The sequence below is a fragment of the Perognathus longimembris genome, chromosome 1 (genome assembly GCF_023159225.1).
Source record: "Perognathus longimembris pacificus isolate PPM17 chromosome 1, ASM2315922v1, whole genome shotgun sequence".
In the NCBI taxonomy this organism is placed as follows: domain Eukaryota; kingdom Metazoa; phylum Chordata; class Mammalia; order Rodentia; family Heteromyidae; genus Perognathus; species Perognathus longimembris.
In genome coordinates this window covers 41,126,927-41,142,126 of record NC_063161.1, presented here as the reverse complement: position 1 = coordinate 41,142,126, position 15,200 = coordinate 41,126,927, and the positions used below count along the sequence as shown (strand labels likewise).

Genomic DNA, 15,200 nt, shown 5'->3' with positions numbered 1-15,200 from the left:
AGTGCTTTACTACTGAACTACAGTTTCAGTTCTATTTGTTTTTAAATAAATTGACAGAATACTAAATACATTTCCTATTCTTTCTCTCTCTCTCTCTCTCTCTCTCTCTCTCTCTCTCTCTCTCTCTCTCTCTCTCTCTCCACTTTATTCATTCTCATTTCATGATCCTGGGCAAAAGTCCACTGATCTAGATCTTTCAGAAGCACAAATGAAGTTTTTAACTTTTGCCTCATAGTTACTTGGCATATCAGATCTAATGAAAAGTTTTAATTGGTTCCTTGAGCCTCAACATTCTGATTTTTAGTAGGACATTTATTAATCTGTTCAACAACTGTTTCTTGGTTACTTACTATATGCTAGGTACTTTTTTTAGACCATATAGCTTCAAAACACAAACTACACAGACAGAAAGCTCAGCTTCCCCGAAAGTTTTCCTTTCGTTGGGGAGACACTTTTATTTTAGGCCAGGCAGACTGGAGGAATTTCGTTTCACCTTGAGTGATTTTGGAAACAAGGCAAGTTTTCATTGTCACTTCATAGGTTCGTTAAAAAAAAAAAAAGTAATCATAAATCTGCACTAAGTACCCCAGTGGCACTTTGCAAAACTCCATAGAAGCTTTTCATTCCGGAATGTGTGGGAGGATGAACAGGATGTGATTTGGCGTCCTAAATCCAGAGATTCGAGAGTGCAGAAGTGATCAGAATGAGATTAAATTAATGCAAAAGGAAGCAATACACAAAAATAGAATGCAAATACGCAAGAGATGCGCCAGTGAGCATCCCGTGGCTGTGCTCTGGCATTTGCCAGGGAAAAGGAAGCAAATCCCAGAGGCCCCACCCCGGCCTTTGGCCTATTTGGATGCCTGGTTTGGAGTCCGGGAGAGCGCTGCGGGAAAGGAATCCAGCCTGGCCGTGTGCGGCCCCACCCCTCTCTGGATGGCTCCTCCCCTTGACCACGCCCCTCACCGGAGCGTCACGCCCCCTCAGCTGCTCGCCGCCTGGTTGGCCGCAGCGGAGGCGGGGTTCGCGGTGCCCGGAAGTGCGACTGACGTGGCCCGGCCGCGCTCGGAATTGTGGGTGACTCCGCTAATGGCGTCTGCGAGTCTGGGGATCCTGAGCAGCCAGCACTGAAGCATCTAGTCTGGTTGTCTGGTGACGCCCGGTGTGGCCGGGCCGGGTGGCAGCTTCAGGAAAGACCTGCCCACCTAAAGTGGGCTCCTCCGCCAGCGCTGGCGGTGCCTGGCGGGGCGGGGCGATCGCGGGGCCGCCTTGGAGAGGACCGGGGGTGTAGCGCGGAGGCCTCGCGGGGCGATCCGGCGCGCTTTGGGGTCGCTGCCCAGGCCCGGCCGATCCCGGGCGGAACCCGAGAGGCGGGCTGTGGAAAGGGCTGGAGGGGCTCGGAGGTCACTGCCCCTCCCCTCGAGGAGTTGACAGTGCCAAAGCTTGTGAGTACGACTCAGCCCTTGGAGGATCATGTCCGGCACCAACAGCCCCGAGGCCGTGAAGAAGCTTCTGGAGAACATGCAGAGTGACTTGCGGGCCTTGTCCCTGGAGTGCAAGAAGAAATTCCCGCCGGTTAAGGAGGTAAACTGGAAAAGGCGCCGTGTGCATGCTTTGGTCCTAGTAGACCCCGTCCTTTACTCCCGCGCCAGCCTCCAGCCCTGTCTCATTTGCCTGTTGGCCCTCACCTTTGCAGGTTTTAACACAGTAGGCGGTTGCACAATCGCTGTTTATGTTGGCCTTTGAGAGGTCTGAAGCTGTCTGGTTTCTTCCACTCTCCTTTTCCTCTCTTGATTTGGTTGAAGTTCGCACGGAGAACCGGTGCAGCGAATTCAACAGATGAGTGTGTTATAACACTCTCTCACCTTTTCAAACCCCCTTTCAGATTTGAAACTGGTCAAGCCAGAATTGAAAAAAAAAATGTATGGCTGTTTCTTGCTCTTAAAAGTTATCTGTTATTGCGGTGAAATCTATGCTTCTCACCAAGTTGGAAACATTTCCTTCTTGGTCTGTGTTACTCAGATTAAGAGATACGTACAGATATCAATCTGAAGAGGAATGAATAAACCATTCAGAGCCACCTAATTTACAGCAACTGTGGGAGACTCACAGTTAACCCTGTTATACTTGATTGTTATGTAGTGGAAATCTGGGGGTTGGAATCAAAGCAAAAAACACCTGAACTTAAGTTCCAGCACTGCATCTTCTTAGACCTACAGTGTTTGAAAGCTGGTAAATAGGATTGAAGTGTGGTTTTATAATGTGAAAGTTGTCAGAGAAGGTTATTAATAGAGATGCTTGAGTTAATAAATACAAATAAAAACTCTAAATACTACCTTTACTTTAATCTGTGGTTCTTTCTCTTAAGATACTGTTTTGATTCTTAAATTTTGTTTTATCTGTACAATTTCCTTTCTCGTTCTTTAGAATAAGTTATTTCAGTGATATTGCTGTTGAACTTGTTTTGTTTTTATCTTTACCCTGTTTTAATATGGATAGCTTGGTATATTCAGGTTTCATTTACCCTAAAAAATTCACCAAGGAATTTCATAGATTTATACTTAAAATACCATTGTTATTATAAATATTCTACAATTGGAACTTCACTGGTAAGGTTTGTATTTTAGGCTTCCAAGGAATCTTTTCTTTGAGTGTCTTGGCTCAACAAACCTTGTCTTGTATTTCCTTCTGTGTGTGCTGGTTCTGAGGCTTAAATCAGGGCATGGGCACTTTCCCTGAGCTGCTTTTGCTCAAGGCTAGCGCTCTACCACTTGAGCTACAGCTCTGCTTCTGGCATTTTCTGTGATTAATTGGAGTTAAGAATCTCATAGACTTTTCTGCCCAGCCTGGCTTCAAACCCTGATCTTCAGATCTCAGCCTCCTGAGTAGTTAGGAGTTACAGGTGTGAGTCACTGACACTCAGCTTGTATTTCTTTAATAAAGTAAGCCAATAATACCTGATGATGGAAACGAGATGTGCTACCTAGGGGAAGATAGTATATTTCATTTCAGATAGTAATTTGCTTAAATATTGATTTTATCTTCTCTGTATTATCTGTTCATTGAAAGGCATAACAATTTTTAAGAATTAGGCTGTTTCAAAGAATTTTGAGGACTAGGTTGTTGTAGATGTAAGAGGAAAAAAGCAAATCTTACTTTGTAATTTTAACAATATATAATACAGACTGTTTCCAGTTCTGATAATCCATATTAAAAACTATAGTTCCTCTATTATAGGCCTTTGTAGGCTAACCTGGGAACTTACTTGCTATTTCTTATTTTTATTGAAAAAATGCATTCGGGATTCTAAACAGGGAATTTACAATGTTCTAGAGATCAAGACATTCATAATCCAGAGCTATTATTTATTCATTCATTTGCCAGTCCAGAGGCTTAGACACAAGGCCTGAACACTGTCCCTGGCTTCTTTTTGCTCAAGGCTAGCACTCTGCCACTTGAGCCACAGCGCCACTTCTGGCTGTTTTCTGTATATGTGGTGCTGGGGAATTGAACCCCAGGGCTTCATGTATATGAGGCAAGCACTCTTGCCACTAGGCCATATTCCCAGCCCCCAGAGCTTTTATTAAAGCTTAGCTTTTACTTGAACACTGGGTAGAGAGGTATTTTATAATTGTATCTATTCTTTGCAGCAATGGCAAAAATCTGTGATTGTCACTGATACATAATTTTGTATGTGGACATGTGCTCTATAAAGATTTGCTGAATGTGCCTGGAGCTAGTAGCTCAAACCTATAATCCTAGCAACTCAGGAGGCAGAAAGTAGAAAGACTGAGGTTTGAAGTTAACCTAGGCAGAATAGTCTGCAAGACTCCATCTACAGTTAACCAGCACAAAAAAGATGTGTTCAATTTTGACCCTTTTTTTGGTGCCTTTACTGGGGTTTGAACTCAGATCCTCACACTTTTATATCTTAGCCTCCTGAGTAGCTAGGATCTTAGTCATAAGCAACCAGCACTGACCTCTGCAGTAAATTTTAAAAGCAATGCCACGTTTTGTATTCATTTTTCTTTCAGGAACTGACAAGGTTGTGACATTTTCTTTTTGGGTGGTAGGTAGACCTTATTAAGTGTAAAATACTTTTCTACCCGTAGATCAAGGGTGTCTTTACTGTTTGTTACCTTTCCTAGTATTATCTGAAAAAAACTCATTCTCAGCCAGGTATGGTGGCACCTGCCTATTATCCCCCACACTCAAGAGACTGTGATGGGAGTAGTGAAGTTTGAGGCCAACCTGGAGTCCATAGTGGAACCTTCCCTAGTAAACAAACAAACATAAGCAAGCAAACCTCATTCTGAACTACTCATGAACTTAATCACATAAAACACTTCTAAATGTGGATCTGCTTTGAAAGGCTTGTCTCTCTCCTTCCCTAGGACTTTTAAAAAAAAGCTAAAAGGGCTGGGGATATGGCCTAGTGGCAAGAGAGCTTGCCTCGTATACATGAGGCCCTAGGTTCAATTCCCCAGCACCACATATATAGAAAACGGCCAGAAGTGGCGCTGTGGCTCAAGTGGCAGAGTGCTAGCCTTGAGCAAAAGGAAGCCAGGGACAGTGCTCAGGCCCTGAGTCCAAGGCCCAGGACTGGCCAAAAAAAAAGCTAAAATTAAGTACAACTTGAAGTTTAGTCCTTGTTTAAAGTTGTAAGTATCATGGAAATATGGAAAACAGTAAACATGTAATAAAGCACGTACTCTAATAAAAAAATAAAGTTGTAAGTAATTTTTCCTTGTCTCTTAGTAAAACAGAGAAAGAATATTGATAAAGGATAGATAGTGTCTCAGCCCTGGTACTTGCTAGCTTTAATTTTTTTTTTCCTTGAGTTTCGAACTTTATTTTTCTGGGCTGACCTGGAAATTCAATCCTCCTAATCTCTACCTCCTGACTATCTGGGATTATGAATGTGAGCCACTGTGCTGAGCTCAGAGTGTAAGTTTTAAAGTATAATTAAAATAGCCAGTTCATTTGAAAATCCGTGGGTAACTTTTCATTTTACCTTAAACATAATTTTGATTTGCATTTCCTTTATGGCCAGAGATGTTGAGCATTTCTTCATTTGTCTGTTGGACATTTTTACTTATTCTGAGAAGACTCTCTTTGGCTCATTAGCCAATTTATTAATTGGGTTATTCGTTTTTTTGAGGGCTTAATTTTTTAAGTTCTCTGTATATTCTGGATATTAGTCCATTGTCTGATGTGCAGTTGGCAAAAATCTTCTTCCATTCTGAAGGTTGTTTTTAGCTTGTTAGCTATGTCCTTTGCTATGCAGAAACTTGTAAGTTTGATGCAGTCCCATTTTATTTATTGTTACTTTCTTCAATTTACTGTGCTTCAAAACAACATTGAGATTCCATCTCAATCCCAGTTAGAATGGCCATTATCAAGAAATAGATAAAAGATGCTGGCGATGATATAGCGAGAAGGGAGCCCACTAATAACATTGGTAGTAGGAATATAAACTTGTTCAATCAACCGGAAAGCAGTCTGGAGGTTCCTCAAAAAATTAAACAGAGAGCTACCTTGTAATCCAACAGCTCCACTCTTGGATACGGTAAAGCCACTAGCAAAACCATGTTTATTGCAGCACTATTTACCATAGCAAAAGTATGGAATCACTTCACATGCTCTTTAACAGATGAATAGATAAAAAAAAATGTGGTGTATATACACAGTGGGATTTACTCATCCATTAGAAAGAATAATACTATATCAATTGTAAAGAAATGAAAAGACCTGGGGGGAAGGGAAAATGAGGGAGGAGGTAACAAACAGTACAAGAAATATATCCAATGCCTAAAGTATGAAACTGTAAGTGCTCTGTATATCAGTTTGACAATAAAAAAAAGAAATAAAAAGACCTGGATAAAATTACGTGAAATAAGTCAGGCCCAGAGAGACAAAGGAAGCAAGTTTTCCCTTATATGTGGGAGCTAGATTTGGTGTATAAATTTACAATTAGGGGGCTGTGAATGTGGTTTAGTTACATTGCTTGCCTAGCATGCATGAAGCCCTGGGTTCGATTCCTCAGCACCACATAAACAGAAAAAGCTAGAAGTGGTGCTGTGGCTCAAGAGGTAGAGTACTAGCCTCAAGCAAAAAGAAGCCAGGGACAGTGCTCAAGCCCTGAGTCCCAAGCCCCAGGACTGACAAAACAAAAAACAACCTTAAAAGTAAATTCATCGCATAGAATCAAGTGTATATAAATGTATTAACTGAAGTATGATAGATCAAGGAAGATCTTAAATACTTTAATTCCTTAGAAAGGCAAAATCAAAGTTCAGCAAAATAGAACAGCAGCAAGTGGGTACATGAAAGGGGTGGCGTGAGATCAAGGGGAAAGAAGTGCACAAATGGAGAGGAGGAGAAGGTAGTCAAGAATCCAGTATATATCCTACAAAATTCAGAAGAGTGAAGGAAGGGATGGTTAGGGGAGGAATGTGAAACTGTTGAGAAAGGGGTGACATTGATCAAGATACACTGTATTCATAATCTGCTTTGTTAAATGGCATCTCATTTGTACAACTACTTAAAGATAGTAAAAAGAAAATAAATAAACAAAATAGGAAACAAATGTTGAAGGGGCTGAGCATTGGTTCATGCCTATAATCCCAGGTACTTAGTAGATGGAGATTGGAAGGATCAGGATTCAAGTCTAGCCTAGGCAAAAGTGAGATCCATCTCATTAAAGCTGGGTGTGGTGGTGTGAACCTGTCATCCCAGCTAAATGGGTGATGATGTAAAGAGAGATTTGGTAGGTAAAATCATCTGCGCATGAGAGCCTTTCATACAACAGAGAGAGAAATTGTTCTGTCTCCTAGGTTTCTGGCTTTGAAAGTAGGTGGATTACTAGGAAAAGGAATATAGGAAAAGGCAGTAACTGTGGGAGGAATGTCTAGTCTTGAATATATTAATATTTATAGGTGACATTCAAATGGAACTGTCTAGGAAGGTATTTGAAAAAGTAACTTGTTATTTAAGAGGGAGCTCTGGAATTTCAGATTTACATGTAGGGTTTGTACATGATATGAGAAACTATAGGAGTAAGTGAGAGGAGCCAGGAAGAGCACTGGAGTGAGACTGTCAGGCCTAAACAAAGGCACCAGTAGTAATGAGGAACAGTGTTCAGTAGATACGCACAGATAGGCAGACTAAAGTTAAAGATTAAAAAGAAAAACAAAAAATAATAAAAGGGGCTGGGAATATGGTCTAGTGGTAAAGTGCTGGCCTCGTATACCTGAAGCCCTGGGTTTGATTCCTCAGCTCTGCGGCTCAAGTGGTAGCAAAAAGAAGCCAGCAACAGTGCTCAGGTCCTGAGTTCAAGCCCCAGGACTGGCAAAAAAACAAAGCAAAACAAAACAAATAGGTGGGGCTGGGAATATGGCCTAGTGGCTAGAGTGCTTTCCTCCTATACATGAAGCCCTGGGTTCAATTCCTCAGCACCACAAGTATAGAAAACGGCCAGAAGTGGCGCTGTGGCTCAAGTGGCAGAGTGCTAGCCTTGAGCAAAAAGAAGCCAGGGACAGTGCTCATGCCCTGAGTTCATGGCCCAGGACTGGAAAAAAAACAAAAAACAAAAACAAAAAAACAAATAGGTTAAAGATATAGGAGCAGGGTCCCTACAAAAGCTGGAGTTTCATATGAACTGGACTTCAATTTGAGGAGGAAATAATTTTCTGAAGCTGAAAGGAAAAGGAAAAAAAATGGGCTTGAGAAATTTTAAAGAGAGATGTGAGAGACTTTAAGTTCTGGGTGACTTTTATTTTTTTCTAAGATAGGAAGAAAGCTTGCTGCTAGAAGTAATTAGTGGTAAAAGAAATGGTGAGTGGAAAGTTCTAGGAGATCAGTGGGTCACTGTGGAGAAATACAAGTAAACTTGAAACACTAAGGTTGTTTTCTTTTAAGTGGGAAAAGTGATCCAAATGACAGTGGATTGTGAGCTCTAGATATAATTCCCAATGAAGGACACATGCAATAGTTTTGATTAATCAGAAGATATTGAAATTGATTGGAGATACTTGGCAGTGTCTGTTTACTCCAGGGCAATGGGTTTGGAGAACAAAAGATCTCCAGGATAGGGATTAGGACAGTGGTAGAGACATTGAATTTCCGATTGTTAAATCCACATGTACAAGAAGATAATGAAGTCCAGGGAATGTGTAGTAAAACAGGAAAGTAGATGAATGGAGGTGGCAGGCTTCCATTTTGAATGGATTTTCTCTTTCTCCTTTTTAATATCATAGAATAAGTTATCGTGTAAATAATATTTAAAAAAATTCAAGCCTTCCCAGTCTTAAGTTTTGTACTGCTTATTCAAGCCTGATAGAAATTGGCTGGCAAAAGTTTTGCTCCCTAAAAGCAGTTCCTCTGGTGGAGTTCTTCATATTCACTCTGGGTTTTTCTGTTGTTGTTTTCTGCTAATGGCCGAGAAAGGCTGCTGGTGCAAGAGACATCATGTCTATTTACTATGAAATTCCATTTTATTTGAGAATTGGGGCTCAAGTCTGAGCCTCTGAGGAGGGGTAAGACCCTATTTTCAGGACCTTTTCACAATGAAGGCTGAGGGCTGGATCATCTTTATGTGCCTTTTTGTGAGCTGTTTTAGTTTAGTATTTTATAATGTATTGTAGTTATTTTTCTCTTGGTATTGTATTGTTTCTCCCATAAGCATAGTACAATAAATCCCTATTCAGTATTCACGAATGGAAATAGATAATTAGTTTTTGTGGTATTACTGGAGTTTAAACTCAAGGTCTGGCATTTTCTAGGCTAGCGCTTTATTGAGCCACAGGCTCCAGCCCTGCTCTTTGCTGGTTATTTTGAGATACTCTACTGAGCTTTTCTGCCTGAGCTGGCCTTTGAACCAAGATCTTCCAGGTCTCAGCCTCTCGAGTATCTAAGATTACAGTCATGTGCCCCAGCAGCCAGCTATAAATGTTGTTTTGATTACTTCTTGGCATTATGCTTTGGTGACCCAGAAATAAAAGACTTTGTCTCTGACTTAAAAATAAAAAAGGAAGATGTAGTTAGAAACTTGAATTGTTTGCCTTTCTTTTCTACAAGATAGTTTGTTTTCAACTATGTAGGAAATACTTGGTTTTGCTATTGTGTTATGAGGGAACTTAAATATGCTGGGTATGCAAAAACAAAACTTACTCAAGGTTGAGTAAAATTTAGCTGGGAACTTTGCATCGTTTGACTATAGTGCAGCACTCCATTTAAAAATTGTATACAGGGCTCAGAATATGGCCGAGTGGTAGAGTGCTTGCCTTGTAAATATTGTATATAGCCACATGTGGTGAATCACCTGTAATTCCATGCTCAGGACATAACAAGACCCTGTTACAAAATGATAAAAAAAAAATAGGCAGTGAGTAAGTAAATATTTCATTTTATAGAGAGGTTTAGAGATATTCAGTCATTTGTACAAGATAGTAAGGCTAGAACATGGGGAACTGGCATGTGAAACTCTGTGTTTGCATCTGTAAGTCTCCTTTTCCTCCCCTGATAGTATCATACTGGAATTACCTTTGAAACATGCTTAGCTTCTTTCTGCTTCCTTATTGGTTGCTATTGCTTTCCTTCCCCCTTAAACTTTCTTAGTTTGACTTTTATAATACTCTATATTCTGTTTCTCCTTTTTCAGTATTCCCCAGTTCTGTCTTTAAACATTTTTCTCCATGCTCTTCTGCTTAGCTCATTATCTGCTTTCATGGTTTTTCTTCTGGCCTCAAGATGATGCTGAATACATGTATGTATGTAAGCCTGTATTTCTCAGTACTAGAGATCAAGCCCAGAGGCTAGCACATGCTAGATAAGTGCTCTATCTAGTCCTGTAACTCTAGAGTCGCTGTAACTCTATTATAAAGTATACTTTTTCTTTTCTAAGTAAGTCCTTAAGGACTAAGAGATAGCCTATTGTTTATCCTTCTGTCCAGTATAGTGAAAACATTTGTATACTCAGGAGGTGTTAGATACTTATTGAAGATTAAATTTTTAAGAAAAAGGGGGAAAGTATTATATAATACTTATAGCCTTACATAATCTTACTCATCTACATATAATCTATATTCCAGTTTTTCATTTCATATGTTAAAGAAAATTTATTTTTCTTGTTTCCTAGAAGCCAGAGGTTTTTGAATAGGATGGTATACAGGTATACATATGATTGTAGAGTAATTGAATGTTAGGGAAAAACAATCTTACTGGTTTCAGTGTAGTAATTTTTTATGAGTATATTGTCTTCTAGGGAGTATTATATTTATTAAGTACTCCCAAGTGTGAACTTGACTTCTGATTTTACCTGGTATCTAAAAGTCTTCAGGCGGTCCCATGCCTTACATGTGTCTCATGAGTACTTTTATTATCTAAGTTGAAATTAGCTCAGATTTCACTTTTTTCTTATCTCTTTTTAAAGGTCTCCATCCCCTTTGCTTTCTCTGTCAGTATTTTACACTTAAAAAATTGTTTTCAGCCCTTTGGATTTGGATAAATTCATGCTATTGCCATTTCCAGGGTACCTTGGTTGAGTTTAATCTAGTTTAAGTCCTCCTCTCCCCACTTCAATTCCTGCCAACGCCAATGAACATGCCTAGGAAAGAAAAGCTTCCCTTTCATCCTCAGAATCTACTAAAAGAAACCCTTTCTATCCTCTAGAAAGTGACCTGTGGAATTGTGAGATGTGAAATAGGTGCAGCCATTTTGTTGCCAAGGTGGAAGTAGCTTGAGGATGTATATCCGGGAATGGAGCAGAACCCAGAGAGACAGAGGAGTGTGCCCATGGCAGATACCTTAATCAAATCTCCTGAGATTTTTTTTCACTTTGGGAGGCAGTACAATCCTCCTTCTCCCTCTCACTCTAAGTAGGTGAATTTTGATACTATTTAGAACATTTCATTTATTCTTTTAGATACATTTATCATGTAGCTACTGCTTAAAAGTTACTGTGATAGGCATTAGTAATGATGGGGTTTATAGCTAAGCTAGAGAAACATAAAATGAAATGATTGGGTTAAAGCATTGCATGTATAGCAAAATAGTTCTCATAGAAAAAAGTAAAAAAATAAATGTTGAGTATAAGAGTTGCTTTTTATTGTTTTTTGTTTTTGTTTTGTTTGGTTTGGTTTTTGTCGGTCATGGGGCTTGAACTCAGGACCTGGGTGCTGAACCTGAGCTTTTCCACTCAAGGCTACCTCTACTATGTTTGAGCCACAGTGCTACTTATGGTTTTCTGGAAGGTAAATGGAGATAAGAGTCTCATAGACTTTCCTGCCCAGGCTGGCTTTAAACTGTGATCCTCAGCCTCCTGATTAGCTAAGATTACAGGTGTTAACCACTGGTACCTGGCTTCTTTTTTCTTTTCTTTTAAAAAGATTTTCTGCGGGCTAGGAATATGGCCTAGTAGCAAGAGTTCTTGCCTCGTATACATGAAGCCCTGGGTTCGATTCCTCAGCACGACATATATAGAAAATGGCCAAAAGTAGCACTGTGGCTCAAGTGGCAGAGTGCTAGCCTTGAGCGAAAAGAAGCCAGGGACAGTGCTCAGGCCCTGAGTTCAAGCCCCAGGACTGGCCCAAAAAAAAAGACTTTCTGCTGGGCACCAGTGGCTCATGACTGTATTCCTAGCTACTCAAGTAGCTAAGATCTGAGGACCTTGGTTCAAAGCCAGCAAAAAGCCAGAGGTGGAGGTTTGGCTCAAGAGGTAGATCACTTTTTGGAAAAGGGAAAACACGAATAAGAGGCTCTGAGCCAGACAATGGTTACTTGTGCCTGTAATCTCACCTACTCAGGAAGCTGAGATCTAAGGACAATGGTTTGAAGCCAGCAGATAAATCCTAGACTTTTTTCTCCAGTTAACCAGAAAAAGTCAGAAGTAGAGGTGTGGCTCATGTGTAGAGAACCAGCCTTGAGCGAAAAAGCTAAGCAGGAGTACAAGACCCTGAGTTCAAGCCCCAGTACTGGTGTACACACACACACACACACACACACACACACACACACACACACACACACGAAGATTGGTTCAAACTACTAAATTTGGGGATTTATTTTCTTTATTTATGATGCTGAGGATTAAACTCAGCACTTGTGCTAAACAAGTGTTCAACCCTGAACTAAACCCCAACTCAGTAATTTTGAGAAATACTAGTAGAGATGGATATGAAGGAACCAACAGAGTGGAGACCCTGGGTGGCTGGAGGATAAGATTATAACTAGAGACCCTTTAGATTGAAATGAGCATTACTGGAAGTGTGGAAGTAGGGTTTGAGAGAAAAAGACCAGATGATATATTACGAAATAGACATAATGGGTTGAAGGAAAAAACTTAATAGGGATGGATAATTCTATTGTTCAATAAGCCCTGTAGTTTGGGAACATTGATGCAGATTAGGAGTCTTATGTATTTAGAAATTGAGGGGAGGGAAATGAGGATGGGGGGGGCAACTAACTGTGGAAGTACTACTGCTGGCATGTGGCATGCATGTGTCACCACACTAGCAGAAGACTTGTTTTGTTTCCATTTACATTAGCTTAGTTTAGTTTGGTCTTCAATGTGACCTTATGACTTATGTTACACTTCCAACTTAAGTAGATACTCTGTGTGTGTGTGTGTGTGTGTGTGAGAGAGAGAGAGAGAGAGAGAGAGAGAGAGAGAGAGAGAGAGAATGTGTGTGTCCTGGGCTTGAACTCAAGGCCTGGACTCTGTGAGCTTTTTTGCCCAAGACTAATGCTCTACCATTGGAGCCACAGCTCCGCTTCTGGTTTTTGATTGGTTAATTGGCGATAAGAGTCTTATGGACTTTCCTGCTCAGGCTGGCTTCACACCACAATCTTTGGGTCTCAGCCCTCTGAGTAACTAGGATTATAGGCATGAGGGACAAGCACCCAGCTTTCAAGGGGATACTTATAGAACAAGATCCATTCTACTCCTAGTCATTTGTAAGTAGATAGAAATCGGACTCTGAAGACCTGTGTTGTTACAGATGTTTTTTGTGTTCTTTTTTTTTTTCAATATGAAGGCTACAATTGGCATACTAGGGTGGGAAGTTAAGACTACAGTACTTATTTTAGGGTGGCCTTATTATATATGTGTTGTTAGTGACTACTGTTTATAAAGCTTTCTAACAACTTGGAGTACCTATGAAAATAATGCTATAATTTCAAAATACTTCGGTAATAGAATTTTTTTTGTTGTTGTTTTTTGGCCAGTCCTGGGGCTTGGACTCAGGGCCTGAGCACTGTCCCTGGCTTCTTTTTGCTCAAGGCTAGCACTCTGCCACTTGAGCCACAGCGCCACTTCTGGCCATTTTCTGTATATGTGGTGCTGGGGAATTGAACCCAGGCCTCATGTATATGAGGCAGGCACTCTTGCCACTTGGCCATATCCCCAGCCCTCAGTAATAGAATTTGAATGTAAAAATTTGCTATATAATTATATCAAAGACAATAAATAGTCCCTTTGCTGAATCACTGAATTTATGAATGAAAATACTATTTGTATGTCTTTTAAAATACTTCTTAGAGCAACTTAAAATAGTCTTTATTTGTTCTTATTATACGCATTAAAATATTTGTTAAACACATGTGCATTCATGTTAACTCTTGTTTAACTCAGTAAGTCAAAAAACTAGCAAACTTGAAATCCTTTCTTTCCATCTAGTATTAGCAAGGTCACAGAACCAATTTGAGGAGCTAGTAAGAAAGTTTTTACAGATTAGAATTTAGGATGTCTGGCCAAATAACATTGATATTTATGATGGTTCAGTTAGATCAGTCTGTTGACACTGAAGCAAAATGAGATATTGAGTTTGGATGCATGTAAAGTATATAGTGCCACAGTAAGAGGGAGAGAAGTTAAGCTTTTGAAGATGACAGTGGAACAAATCCCAATACTGTAGAATAATGTCATCTGTAAGAAATTTACCAGTAAGAAATTAACTCAAGAGAATTTATGAGAAGGTGTGTGAATATTACACAGTATGAAATGAGAATTTCAGTGTCTTAAAATCTTTACAGTAGTAAATTTGCTTTGGTGTTCTACATATTCAAACTATATTCAGAATGTAACAACTATCATCTTGGACTTGTCCATTATCATCTCTGGCTTACGTTACTGTAGTGACTTTTCAAATTTCAGTGAACATTGGAATTCTCTAGAGACTAAAAAGAATGCCAGTATGTGGTTTCTACCATTCTCACTCTCTTGGTGGTAATGGGGTTTGGAATCAGGGCACCATGATTGCTAGGTAGATGCTAGCAAGCCCTGTTTGCTTCAGTTATTTTTCAAGTAGGACTTGTGTTTTTGCTCAGGCCTACCTAGACCACCATTGTCCTATATAAACCTGTGTAACTAGGATGACAGAAGCATGTTAATTTGTCCAGCTTACTGGTTAATCAGGAGGTCTCGCTAACTTCTTACCAGGACTGCCTTCAAACCATGATTCTCTGTTTCTAATATGCACTGCTTATAAACACACACACACACACACACTTACACACTTATACTTGCTGGGCACCAGTGGCTCACAAGTGTAATCCTTGCTACTCAGGAGGCTGAGATCTGAGAATTTTTTCTAAGCTAGCCTGGATAGGCAAGTCCATGAGAGATTCTTATCTCTGGTTAACCTGGGAAGGGCTGAAAATGGAGGTGTGGCTCAAAAAGCCTGCCTTAACTTAATTTGAGACATTTCTGTTCCTTAAAAGTTTCAGAAGTAAGTCCTAGTGTGAGCAACAAAGACTGACTCTGGTTGACTTAAGCAGAATAAAGTTTACTGATTAAATATTGAATGGTTCACAGAATCAGTAGAAGGCCCTAGAAAAAGTACTGGAGCACAGAGAGAGTAAGCAGCCAGGGAGACCATTACTGTTGTCTTCTGAACAGTGACTGGGTGATGTGGACTATGTTGGTCATTCCAGACCACCACTGATTTTGTTGCTCTCTGAATCCAGATGTTACCTTTACTGTTTTCTCTGCTTTTCTGTCACACTAACCTCCAAATTCTAAATCCCTGATGGGTATATTTATTTGGGTAGCTAGAGCCTGCTGGAGCCTTGGAGAGATCAAGTAGTCTGGTATTTTCAGTTTGAAAAGTAGAAGATAGTCTCTGCCTTCACCAAAACTCAGGGAATGAATTCTCCAAACTTAAGTAAGGTCTTCACTTACTTGGAAGCAACAAAATGACAAA

At 40.1% G+C, this 15,200-nt stretch overlaps 1 protein-coding gene across 2 annotated transcripts in view; it reads left to right on the top strand.

Moving 5' to 3' along the window:
- Positions 1-1,088: 1,088 nt before the first annotated feature.
- Mon2 (MON2 homolog, regulator of endosome-to-Golgi trafficking) overlaps positions 1,089-15,200 on the top strand; it is an 89,369-nt gene continuing 75,257 nt past the window's right edge. For both annotated transcript variants that reach the window (XM_048360459.1, XM_048360451.1), the window contains exon 1: positions 1,089-1,584. In XM_048360459.1, coding sequence (XP_048216416.1) covers positions 1,474-1,584 — 111 coding nt within the window. In that variant the 5' untranslated portion in view covers positions 1,089-1,473. The remainder of the gene's footprint in view (positions 1,585-15,200) is intronic.